Source organism: Phocoena phocoena, chromosome 8 (genome assembly GCF_963924675.1).
Source record: "Phocoena phocoena chromosome 8, mPhoPho1.1, whole genome shotgun sequence".
Taxonomy (NCBI): domain Eukaryota; kingdom Metazoa; phylum Chordata; class Mammalia; order Artiodactyla; family Phocoenidae; genus Phocoena; species Phocoena phocoena.
In genome coordinates this window covers 108,315,257-108,330,161 of record NC_089226.1, presented here as the reverse complement: position 1 = coordinate 108,330,161, position 14,905 = coordinate 108,315,257, and the positions used below count along the sequence as shown (strand labels likewise).

Below are 14,905 nucleotides of genomic sequence, written 5' to 3'. Positions count from 1 at the left end.
GACCACTTCGGAGCAGGTCGGTTGAATCTCCACCCCAGCCACTGCCCCTCCCTGCTGATTCTTTCCAAGCAATGCCCCACAGTCGCATCATCCATCCGGAAACACTTCAGTACATACCTACGGCACGTGCGGCCTCTTGTTACCCTGCAGTTCAGTGCGTACAGAGGAGGCAGGACAAATGCTTGACTCTGTCCTCTTTCAATTTATTTTACTCCTTTTCAGAATAATGAGCCCTAGCCTCCGACAACGGGCCGGTGAAGACTTTTCAGTATCATTTTGAATGAATGGATAAAGATGTTTGGTACGTTCTAATCCACGCTTCTTTTTGGATGCAACAACTTTTCAGCGGACAGAGCTAGAAAGTATTCCTGTTTTAAGAAAACAGCTGAGGAGTTTATGCTAATATTCCCAATTCAAATTTAAGGATTGATTTGCCCTTTGATTTTATATTTGTATCTCTTTTCTCTTGTCCTGAAAATCCAGGTTCCTAAGAAATTTAACGTGATATATATATATGTGACACATATTACACGTATGTATCATTTCAAGGCAACAATACCGATGTCAGTACTAATGATAGGACTCTTTGGGTTCCTTTTGTCCTCTGAGTGTTAGTGATAACATTGATAACATTGTGAGCTGTACCAAAGCACGGTTCAGCTAACGGAGGGACGTCCCGGCTGTTTCTAGCCTTTTGCTAATACAAATAATGTCGTAACAAGTAGCCTTATGTGTATCTTATCTTCTATATTCCCCACGTGTCTTTGGGCCACTTCCTGGAAGTGGAACTAACAGGCCAGGCTAAATGCTACAAGTGCTTTTCCTAATGCCACCAGGACCCCCTCCCCACTGACGATGTGCCAAGAATACCTGCTTTCCCTCGGCCCTGCCCATGGAGACTGCGGTCCAACGTCTGGAGTTTCGCCAATCAGATAGGTGAGCAATGGTCTCTCAGTGTACTTTCAGATTTGCATTTTTCTTGTTGAGCATTTTTTCCTAAGTGTAAAGATCATGAATCCCTTGGCCTGTGAGCTGTTTGTGCCTTTCGCCCGCTTGTCCGCAGGGTCGTCTATCATTTTCTTCTCAGTTTTAGATGTTCTTTATGTACCAGTGCTATTCATCCTTTGCCCGTGCAAATTCTTGTTCCAGTTCGTCACTTGTCTGTTTTGTTGATTTCAGCTATTGTCTCCGGATTTCAGCCACAGCTGGAGACGTTCTCCCCACCTAGAGTTTGTTGAGAAACTCACCCATACTTTCTTGTAGAACCTATGTGGCTTCATTTCAGCGTTCACACTGAAGCCTCTGATCCACTCGAAATTTACTCTTGTGTGTTGTGTGCAAGATGGATCAACGCTTTTCTTCTTTCTCTTTGACGCTCCAGTTGTGTGTCGGCACTGCCTACTAAAAGTTCTTCTTCCTCCTGCTGACTGGGGTGTGGATGTGCCGACACTTCATTCACGCGTGCCTTCGTTCAGAAAGTATCGACTGAATGCCTGCAGGTGCCCTGGCTGTCCCCCAGGCCCTGCGGAGGCGGACTCCCCACCTCCTTCTGGCTTTCCGCCCATTTGTATCCTAAGTGATGCGCTTCCCAGCAAGGTTCCATTGCCTCAGCCGCCGAGTCTCCACAGTGCCTGGTACAGGTTGGGACCCACTTCATTCGTTCTTTCCGCACGTACCAACTGTGCCGGCTCTGTACGGGCACCACCCGAGGTGTGGGGAGTCAGGGCTGAAGGGCCGCACTGCACTCGGTCCAACAACAAGAGCTGACTTTCTGATAAGGGAGTACGTGCAATAGATCAGCCCAGGGTGCTCGGTCAAGACCTGGGACGTGTCTCCTAGGTTATGGGTCCCTGAGGTGGCAGGCAGTTATCCCCCTGCCCAGGGCAATGTCTTGAGAGAGGCCAGTTTTTTTCTGCTCGACACCCTTTCTCCAACCTGATGTCAGGTCGTTGTGCAGGGACCCAAATGCCAGTGCAGGGTAGGGGACCCGTGCAGTCCTTCTGACCCTGTCACCCACCTCTACATCACCCCCACCCAGGGAAACCTACGGGACACAGCATCAGCCCTGTCCAGAGGGTAAGGAGGACAAAGCCTCTCCCCTGACCTGCCCAGGCAGCCCCTCCTGCCGCGCCCCTCTCCAGACCCCCGAGGCATCGCCTCCTGGAACCCCCTCATCCTCCCCACGCACACGGCTCCCCATTGGGCCAGCCCTGACCGACGATGGCCCCGATGGCCCTGTCTGGCCTCCAGAGTCCGACGGCCCTATAGGTACCAACCCGACCACACTCTCTGCCCGCAGCACGCGCGCTCGCTTTTTCGCGGGGCTAACCGCCATCCTCCTAACGTGCCCCGCCTCCCCCCTTCACTCCCACCGTCTTCTGAGTAACTCAGAGGGGGTGAAGCGGCTGTCTGCGCCCCACCCCGTCCTCCTGCCCGGGCAGTTCGTGGTCCCTGCACCTGCTGACCCCGCGCCTTCCTTCCTGACTTGGCTGGGGGCTTCTTGCAGGCCTAGCAGGTGGGCTTGGGGAGGGCGAGCACGTGGGCGTAGGCGGGGCGGAGCGAGGAGCGCAGAATGGGGCGGACCGAGCAGATGGGGCGGGCGGGGCCAAGAAGGTGAAGGCTAAAGGGGCGGACCCAACAGGTGGGCGCCGACGGGGGAGGGACCGACCAAGCAGGTGAGCGCAGTCAGGGCTCAGCCCACCGCGCTCCGTGCGCCGACGTTGGTTGGGGGCGGGGCGTCCGGCTCGGGGCGGGGCTCGCCAACCCCCGGGACCCGCCCGCGGCCACCGCCCCCTCCCGGCCCCGCCCCCCACGCCCTGGCGGGGCGGGCAGCGGACCCGCGGCCCGGCTGGCAGCAGCGGCCGCCCGCACTGCGCCCCGGCGGCCGACTTCGCCGCAGCTCTTCGTGCCGCCGCCCAGCCGGCCCCCGCGGGCCCTGCCTGGCCATGGCCGCGGCCACCTCCCCTCCCAGGGCCGAGAGAAAGCGCTGGGGTGGGGGCCGCCTGCCGGGCGCCCGGCGGGGCAGCGCGGGCCTGGCCAAGAAGTGCCCCTTCTCGCTGGAGCTGGCCGAGGGCGGCCCGGCGGGCGGCGCGCTCTACGCGCCCATCGCTCCGCCAGGCGCCCCGGGGCCCGCGTCCCCCGCCGCGCCCGCCGCGCCTCCCGCCACCGCCGACCTTGGCCCGCGGCCGCCGGTGAGCCTCGACCCGCGCGTCTCCATCTACAGCGCGCGCCGCCCGCTGCTCGCGCGCACTCACATCCAGGGCCGCGTCTACAACTTCCTGGAGCGCCCCACCGGCTGGAAGTGCTTCGTCTACCACTTTGCCGTGTGAGTATCGCCGCCGGAGGGACTGGGAGCTTTCCGCGGGGCCGGGGAGGGCGTGGGGGGAGCGCTGTCCCTGTGCCACCTGCTGCCGCCCGAACCTGGTCGGAGCTGCGACTCAGATCAGCCGGGAGGTAAGGAAGGGGTTAATGGGAAAAACAGAAGCAGCGGGGAGCTTGTCTGTTGAAGTTCAGGGACGTGTGGGTCTGACCCCGTGGGGGTGGGAAGCTCCCCGCCGGCGCTGCCCAGGCATGAGTGGGGGGAGCCAGCTGGGAGGAGTGCGCTGCCCAAGCAGGCCCGCTCCTCCCTGGAGGGACGGTCCAGGTGTTAATTCTTCCGCGGGAGAACGGGGGCAGGGGAGAGAGTTCCCCGGGAGGGGCAGGGGGGAGAGAGAGGGCAGGGCCCGGTGCCCCCGCTGGTGCAGCAACATCTCAGACCCTCCCCGGTCCAGGCGGGCCCTGTGCGGCGCCTCCAGGGCAAGCGGAGCAGGGTTGCCCCACAGGGTGGCAGGCCTTGTGGTGTAGCCTGAGGTGCCAGCATGGCCGCGGGGAGAGCCCGCGGCGCCGCGAGAACCCAACCAGGCTCTGGAAACCCTGGGTTGAAGCAGAGGAGCCTGGAGGGGACACACAGGGTGGTGGGGAGGAGAGAGGTCGGACCTCTGATTCCATTGGTCGATCAGAGGAAGCTGTGCGCCAGGCGAAAGCAGCGCCCTACAGGCAGCACCTGCCCCGCTGCTTCCCAGGTGGTTCTGATGCCAGCCGCCGCTGCGCGTGCCTGTGTGGGGCAGGGCAGGGCGCGCTGGGACGGGGCCACGTGGAGCCCTCCCCCACCGCTCGCGGCCCTGCTTCCCTGCTGCCTGGCCAGTGGGCTCTTGGTGTGGGGCCGGCCTCTGGCCCGTGAGCCTCGGCTTGGCCATCCCCGGGCTGACCTCGGAGGCTGCTCTGGGGGCTGCGCGGGTGACCTCCCTCTGGCTTCCCGTTGGTAGGGGCAGGTGCTCGTCCCTGCCCCCTTGGCGGGCCTGGGGCTGGGAGAGACCTGGCTGGGGGGTGTCCAGGGCCCTCTTCTGTCCCACTCCGGTAGCCACCACCGGAGCCCAGGGAGCAGAGGGGCTGGCTTGGAGCACGGTCTCAGCAGGTGCGGCGAGGTGGGGCGGCGCGACCTGTTCCTCACCTTTGCTCCTCTGAGCGCAGGTGGTACTAGGGTTGCTGCCCTCCCTGCGGAGGGGCAGTCCTCCCAGAGCAGGAGGGCAAGTGGTGGGGACAGTGTCCTCAAGCCTCTTCCCCCCACCCCCACCCAGCCCCCGCCTGCCGAGGTGTCAGAGGGAGCTTAGCTGTGGCCATGGCTGGTCTGCGGGAGAGGGCGGCCTTGCCCGCGGCTGCAGCAGCAGCGGCTTGTCTTGGGGTTTGGGGGAGTGTTTGTGTGCACCGACCCTGAGGGATCCTGACCTGGTCTGACTCCGGCTGTTCGAGCGCCCGGCCAACAGCTGGCTTGTGGGTGCTGCTGTGCACGTGGGCTGCCTGCCCCCCAGCCCTCACCTGCTGGACCCCAAGCTCCCGGAGGTGGCCAGGGGCGGGACGGACCCCACAGCCGGTCCTGGAGCAGACCCTGCCCAGCCGCCTCTCTGTCCTGGAACCGTATGTGCCAAGCCCTGGGCAGAGGATCGCCAGGCAGTGCAGCAGTGCCTCCGCACCCCTAGGGCCGCCAAGGCGAGAGGCCTGCAGACACCCCACTGGTTCGCGTCCCGGGGTGGTGGGCCCGAGGGTGCGCGCGTTGCCCAGGCCCGCGGGCGCTGCCGTGCCTGGTGGAGGAGGAAGGCTTGCTGCTCCCGGAGGAAGTCTCTGCTTACATTTGTGTTTTCTTCCTGATTCTGATTGTTTAGCTCTCGGAAGTTGCTCAGCAGGGTCTGCCTTGCCCAGCCTCCCAGGAGCTGTAGGGCAGGGGTGGCTTCTGGGGACAGTAGCTGAGTGGCTTCCCCTCGGGGGCAGGAGCTGGGAATGGGGGCCCTCCAAGGGTGTCTTGGTGACCTTGGGTCAGTCTTTTCCCGCTCTCGTCCCCGTCTGTAAGAGGTGTGCCGCAGTCCTCTGTGCAGGGTGGGTCTGCAGGTGGACCCTGGCTAGGCAGGGCACGTGGCTTCCCTGGGGCCCGGGAAGGTGCCCCCTCACCTCCAGGAGGTTGGCAGGGCCCCAGACGCTCTCTGAATTGGCCAGTGTCTCCAGGGGACCTGGGCTCAAGCTGGGATTGCAGGGGCAACCTGGGACTGAGTGACCAGAGCCTGGCCGCAGCGCTGAGAAAAGGGGTGGACGGTGCCCACCCTGGCCCTGGTGTCGCTCTGAGAAGTGTCCAAGATGGTAGCAGAGAGAGAGCTCTGTCCTTGGTGAGGCAGATGGTGAAACGTGCGGGCTGATTGTTACGACCCAGGCTGAGCTCGGTTTCCGGCCTGGGAAGGATGAGCCCGGCCTTGAAGGGCTGGGGCCTGGGTGGGTGTGGGAGCCGCTGTCCTGCGGGCCCTGCAGGGCTGGGCACACTGTCCCAGGCGCAGCTGGGGAAGCAGGCCAGGATATCCTGTCCCCCTCCTGGTCGGGGAACCCCTGCTCTGGCCAAGAGGAGAGCGGCCCTTCCTGTGCACGGCCGCCTGCCCCGTCTGCCGGGGTCAGGGGGCGGGAGGCTGCCCCCCCCCCCCCCGCCCGGCACTGCCCCTGGCCCCCAGCCCTCAGGTGAGACTCTTCACATCCCCACCGTGCGGCGGCCCCTACTCTGGCTGAGGGCGAGGGAGGCCTGACCTCCATGCTGATGGGCCTTGGCTGGGGTTGTCTGGTTGGGGAGATGCCTGGACTGGAGAGTAGTAGCCCGCCCTGGCCACTGGGCTGGGCCTCCACAGCCTCCGCCTGTAGAGGCCAGGGTGAAGGCTGCCCCCAGCTTCCGCGTCCCTCCTGCCAGGTGGGGGGCTTCCCGGTCACAGGAGCCCGGAGGAACCCCCTCCTCCCTCCTTGTCCCTCTCTCTTCTCTCTCCCTCTTCCCCCCCGACCTCTCGGGAGCTGCAGGGTGACACATGCAGACTCCTCTCTTCTTCCAGCTGCTCCCACCCACGCAGCCTGGCAGAAGCCCCAGTGCCTCAGTTTCCTCATGCGGGGACAGGTGCCCCTCACCCCCTCCGTCAGCATCCCCGCTGGTTGGGAGAGGCTTGGAGATTGTGGGGGGCTGTGGGGAGGTTTGGGGGAGGGCCCCGGAGTGCGTCCTGTCCCTGCCCTCCCGCCACCCCGCCTTTCCCAGGCTCCCGAGAACCTTCCGGTGGCTTTGGCGGCACCTTCAAGCGGGTGTTAATAATTGATGGCGCTGGCAGTGTTCCCTGGCGGTTTGCTGGGCCGAGCCCGCCCGCCTTTCTGAAAGTGGAGGCCCGTTCCCTGGTCGCATCCCCCCACCCTGGCCCCTGGTGCCCGTCCCACCCCAGGCAGACTCGCCCAGAAGGGGAGCTGGTCAGGGAGGGCGGAGGGGGCCAGGCTCTGGTCTCCCCACCGTCCCCTTTGAGACGCCCCCAGTTCCCAGTAGAGCTGGGGGAATTCCCTCTGGACCTTCTCCCTGTGTCACCTTCTCCAGGGCCTGGTCCTCTGGTCTCCCCCGGCTGTCTAGAGACCCCTCACTACCGCCCCAGACCCAGCCCGCTGTGTGTTGAGCGCCTCCTCGTGGTCTGGCACTAGTTGGGGGACCACAGGTGTCCCTTATGCTGGGGCCGCCAGCTGGGGAGGGGGAGGCGCCCGGGAGACCTTGAGGCTCCAAGGGAGGTGGTGGGAGGGGAGGGATCCAGGGTCCAGGGGCTGGGAGCGGGGCCAGCGAGTGCCGAGGTCTGGGGCCTGGAGGCTGCCTGGCGCGGGATGCGGAGTGAGCCAGGCTGTGTGGGAGCTCGGCCCTGGGCAGCGTCCAGGCTTCGTGCCCCAGCGTCGCCCCGTGGCCGGGCCGCCTCCCTGAGTCCGCATCCCCTCCTCTGTGGCAGGCTTGGTGGGTGTGGCACCTGCCGGCAGGCTTGCTCAGGTGGGAGAGGATGCTCGCCCGTGCCTGGTTCTGAATCGTCGGCTCCCCTTGGGCTCGGTGCCCGTGGCCTCCGCTTGCACCCGTGGGGGTACCGAGGGCTGCAGGGGTGGGAGGGGCCCGTTTGCACTCACAGCCCCCACACCCTGGGACCTGCCCGCAGCAGGGTCTCGTGGGCCTGGGGCAGGGGCTTTGTCCCGGGGAGGCAGACACGGGAGCAGCTGAGGCCGGCCTGGAGCACCGCGCCCACCGGGGGGTGCCGGCTCCGCCCGGGGTGTCCGATTCCGACGCCCCGGCTTCTGAAGGTGTCAGGGGCTCGGGCTCGTCCTCCTCCTGCAAAAGCCGGTTCCCAGGTTGACTCTCCTGGTGTGAACGGGGCTTTGCAGGCCAGTGTGCCCTGGGGATGCTGCTGAAAGGCAGGTGTGTCCAGCGGGTTAGGAGCCCGGGTCCTGGTTTCTCAGCAGCGCCTGGTGCTGTGCGCGGAATGGGGCGGTGCTCCTGAGGGGGGCCCTGGGCTGAGCCCTCCCTGCCTCCTGGTCTGGGCCGTGGACCCAGGTAAACTTTGAGGCCCTTCTCAGACCGATGTTCTAAACCAGCTTTCAGTTCGTGTGGCATTTCTCGTGGCTCAAGGCCCTGCCCACGGGTGAGATGGACGGGCTGGGACGGTGTCACGTGTGGTTCCTGTGAAGTGGAGACGGTGTCCAAGGACGCCAGTGTGCGGGGAGAAGGTGCCGGGCCTGGAGGAACGGGGGCCGCGAACCTGAGGCCAGACGAGGGGTTCACTTGCTGCTGGGAAACACCTCGGACGCTCGCGGGTGCTGCTTGGTGCCTGGGCTCTGCCGCGGGGGGAAGAATGAAGAGGACCTTTGTCACCTGGACCCTTCACCTCGGACTCTGTGGATCCAGGCCTGGATGGAGGGTCCAGCGGGCCGGCTTCACTCTCCCTGGGGAGGCACCTTGGAGCAAGGGGCAGAGCTTGGAGGCGGCCCGGGGTCCCCGGGGCAGGTTGGGTGACTGTCTGAACTCCCTCCTGGAGGGCAGAGAGGGCCCTGACTTTCCCTCCAGAGGTTCCCCGAGTGCCGGGACAGCCCCACATCTCACGGAAGGCGGGGTGATGGTTGGCAAGGGGTGGGGCCCCAGCTCTGCTGTTGGGCAGGGTGACCACCTGTGACGCCATGTGCCACTTTTACACATGGCTTCTGACAGTGTGATGGGACTTGGCCTCGCGATGGTTTGTCTTCTGCTTCCTGGCCAGGTGACCCCAGGTCCCTCCTCTGAGCCCACGTGGGCACTAGCTGGGGTGAGGGTACTGGGGCAGAGGGGCAGCCTGGCTCTCCCCCAGGCCCTGGTGGAAGACGGAGAGGGACGGGCCGGTGCTGTGTGCAAATCCTAGGCCCAGAGAGGGGAGGTGACGTGCCCATGGCCGCAGAACTGGGCATGCTCCAGGCTGCCCGCCTCTGAAGCCCGTCGCTCCTTCCGATGGTGGGGCCAGAATCCGGGTAGGCCTGATGGCGCCTTGTTCACGTGGCTCCCTCCCACCCTGGGTGGGGGTTGTAATGCTGACCCTGGGGTGGCTTGGCCACGTGAGGAGTGGATGCCACCATTTGTCGGGGGAGGGGAAGGGAGGAGGAAGCTGCCTCCTGAGGGCAGTACGTGAGCCCAGAGAGGGCGTCCCTGGACGTGCCAGCGTGGCTGGGGCACTGGCTCTCCACTCCTGGGGCTGCCACCCTGTGGGTGAGTGACTAGCCTTTGGAGGCCTTTGATCTGGCTGCTTTAGGCCTCTTCCCTAAAGCCCTGCTGCCAGAACCACAGGCTGAGGCTCAGCTCGGAGACCTCCTCCTCCCGGAAGCCTTCCCACGTTGCCCCAGGCAGAGCCATGCCTTCTTTCTTTGCCATCCCCTTGACCTGGTGCTCGGAGCCCCCATGGTGGCTCAGTCACTCTGGTGCTGTGTGGGGTATTAGTGTGTGCTGGTCTCAGCGCTCTTGGGCGTTAGAGAGTCCGAGTGGGTGGGCAGGGCCAGCCTGTACCTAGCAGGGATAGGCGCTCGGGACAGGGTCACCTGGTGTCTGGCCTTGGTAGCCCAGGGCCCCTCCCCCAACCCCCCGTCCCGAGCCTGGGCCGTGGCGGTCAGCCTGCTACCGGGCAGCTCCAAGCCCCACAGGCAGGCTGGGCCTGATGACATCGTCTGTGGGTATTTTTATCCAGTGACATTCCTGAGCCTGGCCGGCGGGTGAGCTCAGAAAGTGGTGGGCAGAGGCCGCTGGGACCCTCCCATGGCTATGGGAGAGTGCTGTAGGCCCCTGTGTGTTTGAGGGCGGGGGCTTTTCGGAGCCCTTTCCCCCAGAACTTCTCCATCTTCACGGTAGCCCTGGCCGGGGTGGGGGTGCAGATCCTCACTGCCCGGGTGAAGAACCTGCAAAGGGAGTGTGTCCTGAGGAGGTGCCTGGACCTCCGTGCAGAGCGCGGTCCCCACTGAAGGATGGACGCGTGGCCCAAGGAGGCGGCACTGCCGTTGCCCGTGGCGGGCTCAGCACAGGCGGACCGAGCCGTGGTCCCAGGCGCTCCATGGGGGGTGTTGGCTCCACCCGTCAGAACAGGACTCTCCGAACACCCCCCCATCTGCAGGTGCCGTTCTGCCTTGCAGGGGCTGGGGCAGCGGACGCCAGGGCCCGCCCCGCCCGCTCTCGGGCTCTGCGCCTGCTCCCCGCTCCCCTTCTCTGCTCAGTGACTTGTGGGTGGGGAAGCAGGCCCAGCCACTGGGCTCGTGCCACCCCTGGAAAGCTGCTCCGCTTCTGCCTGGATGTCTTGCGACGCTGATGTTCCCGGCGTCGTGCCTGGTGTGTGCCCGCTGGCCCTTGCCCCCCCTCTGCAGAGGCTCCCTCCGCCGCATCCATGAGGCGCCCGACGGCCACCCCCTTCAGACTTCCCAAAACGCTGGCCTCATGCCTGCCTCTCGCCTCGGGCACCCTCCCGGCTGCCCCCGCCCACCGGGTGCCAGTTCACTGGGGAGCAGGGGCTGTGGGCGTCCCCCTGTGTCTCTCAAGGGTGGGCTCCCTCCTCTGCTTCCTCTGAAAACCATGCCCTCGGGCGGTTCCTCCACATTGTCCTGCCGAACTTGCTGCGGAGTGCCATGCAGAGATCTAGAGAAAGTCAGAAAAAGCTGAGAGTCCCCACCCTGCCCCCGAGTCCGTTCAGCCCTTGGAACGCTTCTCCGTGTGGAGATAGATGCCCGGCCACGCTGGGACCCCCACTTCACCCAACCCCGGTCTGGGCCAGGGGCAGCCTCCTTCACTGCCAGGCCGATCGTAACCCTTCCATCTGGGAGGGGCCTGCAGAAGGAGCCCTGACCCAGAGGGACAGGCCCCTGCCTCCCAGGGAGCCCCACCCGGCAGAGGGAGCAGCTGGGGGTCCCCGGGGCACCCAGAAGAGCTTCAGGGGGTGCCTGCGCAGCCCCGGAACCGTGTGCTCGGAACGTGTCAGCTTGGTGGGTCACGCGGTTTGGGTTTCTGTTCCAAGACATCCACAGTTGGTGTCTCTCAAAAGTCACATCCGCGTTCTTGGCTGGGACGGCTCAGCATGTTGGCTCCTAAAAGCATCGTGGCACTGACATGTGGACAAGCAATAGGACAGAATAAAAGATCCACGTACAGACGCAATTGTGAATGAATGTTTAGCCAAACGTATAGGCAGCCTCTTCAACCAATGGGGAGAAGTTGGGGGGTTTCTAATAGGTGATGCTTCCGGAAGAGCAGGTGAGGCTGGACCCGCTCCTCGCACTGCACGCTGGGATGGATGGACCCCAAGCGGTCGGAAAACCACTCAAGCACCGCAGGGAGGCTCGGGGGACCCTCTGCAGTGTGAGGGCGAGAGGGTGGGGAGGCTTCTCTGTGACTCAAAAGCCAGTGTGTTTAGGAAGAGGCTGTATGAGAAAGAAGTGGGTTTTGCGGGATGCCACCACCTGGTGAGCAGTAAGAGACCGGTGGAAATCCGGGGAGAGACTGTGGCACGTGTGCCGGGTTAGCAGCTCTAAGACAGGAAGCGTTTCTGAAAATAGAGAAGAAAAAACCCAGTGACCCCACAGAAGACAAGCGAGAGATGTGAGCAGAGAGTTCACAGGAAAAGTGGCTGGTGAGGTAGCCCTTAAACGTGTGGGAAGATGCCGACCCACTCGCTGTCAGAGACGCGCAGACACGGGCTCCGCTGAGGTCCCACCAGGCTGGCAGAAATCCAGAAGCCTTTATAGACGTATGTGGCTGGCGGCCGCTGAGGCTCTGGGGAAGCAGCGGTCATGTTGCTGGAGGGTCTGCAAAATGGTAGAATCCGTGGGGAGGAGGATGTGGCAGTGTCTGGCACAGTTATGCATGCCTGTACCCTCGGGCCCAGCAATCCCACGTCCGGGGACCTATCTTGAAGAGATCGGCAAAAAAAAAAAAAAAAAAAAAAAAGGGAGTACACCTGTGCAAGGCCGATTGCTAAAGCGTTCTTTGTAAAAGCGCAAGATGGAGAGCTCAGATGCCAGCCCGTAGGAAGCAGGTTGGATCGGCTGTGCGCAGGAAATTGTGCCGGTGTGGAAAAGGGACAGTGCAGTCCTCACTTGCTTTTGTGGAGTGATTACCAGGACCTATTTTTACGTGGAAAAAAACCCCACCACACACACACAGTGGATAAAAATATAACGAGCTGCTGCTCCTTTAATTAAAGGGTACGCTGATATAGATATACCTACTTTATATTAAGAAACAAAAGCAGTGGAAGGATAAACTGAAACTTATAAAAAGTTACCTCTGGGTAGGGGGACATGACAGAACCCAAATGTCTCTGAGGATGATTAGACAGTTTTACAGATTTGACTTGGGAACCTTGTAAATACTTCCCATAACTTTAAATATAAAAGCAACTCCTGATCTCATAAATCCCTAAATAAATCTTAACGAGAAAAAGTCCTTCAAAACCGAAATGAAACAGATGACCCTAAGTTTGCACTGGGGTGGACTAATCCCCAGAAAGATCTTATCTCGGGGGACCTGTTGCCGGTGGGTTCGGAAGGAGCGGAGCTGGGTGTGTGCGTGCGCGCTGCTTTTAGTCATGGTGTCACGGCTGTGATGGTATTTGTTTTATTATTCTGAGGCCCTTGCATGGGAATCGTGGGGTGAGGTTACCGAGGAATTCTGTTGGTGTCGCTGAGAGCTGGGGTGGTGAGCACAGACGGAGCCGATGAGGCTTAGGTTGATGCGTTTGGTGAGCAAGCATCAGTAGGTGTTCACGATGATTTTGTTTAAAAACCGCTTCTCTGTTTACACGAAAGGGCTAGAAAGAAGGGCTGGCTCGTTGCTGTGAGCATCCCCGGCCCCCAGGTTGTGGCCCCCAGGTGCCCTTTCCCCGGAGGGAAACCGGGGGTCCCGGAGAAACGTCTGCATCCAGGTCTGGGGCAGGAAGCATACACGCTGAGCCTGGACCATCGCGCCGCCTGGGAAAACAGGAGCGACGTCAAGGCCCCTGGGGCCACGTCTCAAGGACCTGGAGTCAGCTGAAGGATGTGCCCACTGGCTGCATCGCACTAAGTCGAGAGTAAGGCCCTCCTCAGTGGGTATTGGCCTCGCGAGGAGCTTAACTCCCAGGCTGCACCCTGCATCCATTTGTGGGCCAAGCCAGCGGCCGCCTTTGGGGGATAGTAGGGAGGCCGCTGGTTATTTTGAACCCCAGCAAGTAAAGGGAGAAGACACAGCCCGGGTCCTGCTTCCCCCCCAGCTTCACCTCAGGGAAACCACGCAGCCGGTGAGGTCCTGCCTCTTTGGGATCCCGGCCGATGCCTGACCAGGCGACTCTGGGGCTGAAGCGTCGCCGTGGCCTCCTGCTGGGGTCGTGGGTTCGGCTTTGAGTCTCACGGCTGCTGAGGTCTCCAAAGCAGAGACGGCCAGACACCCTGCGCCTCTGGAAGTTTTTGCACAGAGGCCATAATAAATCAGTTACTTGCAGACTCGTATCAAACCCCTATCAGTGAGTGGCAGTGAAAGGGCTCCCACTGATTCTGCGTGATGGTGAGTTGTATAGTGGTTTCATCGTATATTCCAATGTAATAATAATAAAGAGCACGATAAACGTAACGTGCCTGAGTCATCCCGAGAACACCTCCACCCTGCCACCCCCGGGTCCGTGGACAGATTGTCTTCCATGAAACCGGTCCCCGGTGGCAAAAAGTTTGGGGACCGCTGACCTACAGGACAAGAGGCCTGATTTCTTCAATGAATAAATGAGCAAGAAATAAAAAAAAAAAAGAGCGTGTGGGAACATATAGATTGAAAGAGTCCGTAAGAAGCATTTAGGGATCGGTTGTGACATGACCTTAGGTCAGGATTAAACACATTGAAAAAGCCTTGTTTCCAGTCACCTAGTTCAGGGACATGTGCCTTTTTGCCACGAGTGTCGCTGGCCTGTGGCTGTGCCGTCCTGATGTTTCATCCACAGGGTCTGAGTGGTTCCTTCCCTTTCCAGGCAGGGACAGGGACTTCAGGGGTCCCAGGGGCCGTGGAGCAGCCTGGTTAGACCCAGCTCCCTGACTCCCCGAGGCCCCTCGGCCATAAGATGGGGGATGGAGGAGATAGGAGGTCCTGCCTCTGCAGTTGGGGGGAGGGCCATCTCTCTCGGGGGAGTGCTTGCTCCCAGGCATGGGGCGTTCTGGTTTCTTGTTTGGGGTCCTTGGCATCCTGTCCACTGGCTGGGCTGAGGCCCTGAGCCCCTTCCTGTGGACGGGAGCCCTGCTGCCGGAGGGAGGCCCCGTTCCTCCATGCTGCTTCCCAGCCCCTGGCTCCAAGCTTCCCAAGTCTCAGGAATTTGAGGCCTGTGGTTGCTGTGGAATAAGGGGAGGGTCTGGGACCCCTGGGCCAGCGCAGGGCACCGTGTGGAGTAGGTGCCCCCGAGGGGTGGGTGGGTGGGGGGATGGACAGACAGATATAGAGATGGATGGTGGATGGACAGGTGGAATGATGGATGGATGGCTGTGTGGGTGGATGGGTGGACAGGTGGCTGGATGGCTCCACGCTGGTCCCAGCACCCACCAGGTATACCGGTCAGCCATCTGCTGTCCTGAGAGGGGCGTTCTGGACATGGTCTGTAGGCGGTGTGGCTTTGGCCACACTTGTCCCCAGTGTGGTTGGTTGGACCGGCTGTCGGGCCAACCTAGCCAAAGCCCAAGACCTAGAAAGTGGCAGAGTGTCCTCGGCGGGGAGACCTGGCCCTGCCGTCTTTCCGGGGTTCCCAGACCCAAAGGCCGTCTCTGTGGGCATTGGTTTGGGAAGCCATGGGAGCCGTCTGTGGCCTGGATTCTGGGTAAATGGGGGTGTGGGTGGGTCGCCATGCTGTCCCTGGGGCTGCCCGGCTGCCGTGTGTGAAGTGGACGTGAGCATGGCTGGCCGGCGGGGCCAGTGCCCGGGCTGCGCTCTCTGGGGCTGAGTCTCAGTTCCCCTCCTCCCTCTGTCTAGTCTCGTCGTGGACCTTGCGCCGGCCCTGTGGGCTCCCAGTGAGGGCCTCAGTTTCTAGGCTGTGCACACGGAGCCGTGTGCAGT

General features: G+C 62.3%; 1 protein-coding gene across 3 annotated transcripts in view; it reads left to right on the top strand.

Moving 5' to 3' along the window:
- The first annotated feature begins 2,945 nt into the window (after nt 1-2,945).
- KCNQ1 (potassium voltage-gated channel subfamily Q member 1) overlaps nt 2,946-14,905 on the top strand; it is a 348,883-nt gene continuing 336,923 nt past the window's right edge. For all 3 annotated transcript variants that reach the window (XM_065881697.1, XM_065881696.1, XM_065881695.1), the window contains exon 1: nt 2,946-3,325. In XM_065881697.1, the coding sequence (XP_065737769.1) occupies nt 2,946-3,325 (380 nt within the window). The remainder of the gene's footprint in view (nt 3,326-14,905) is intronic.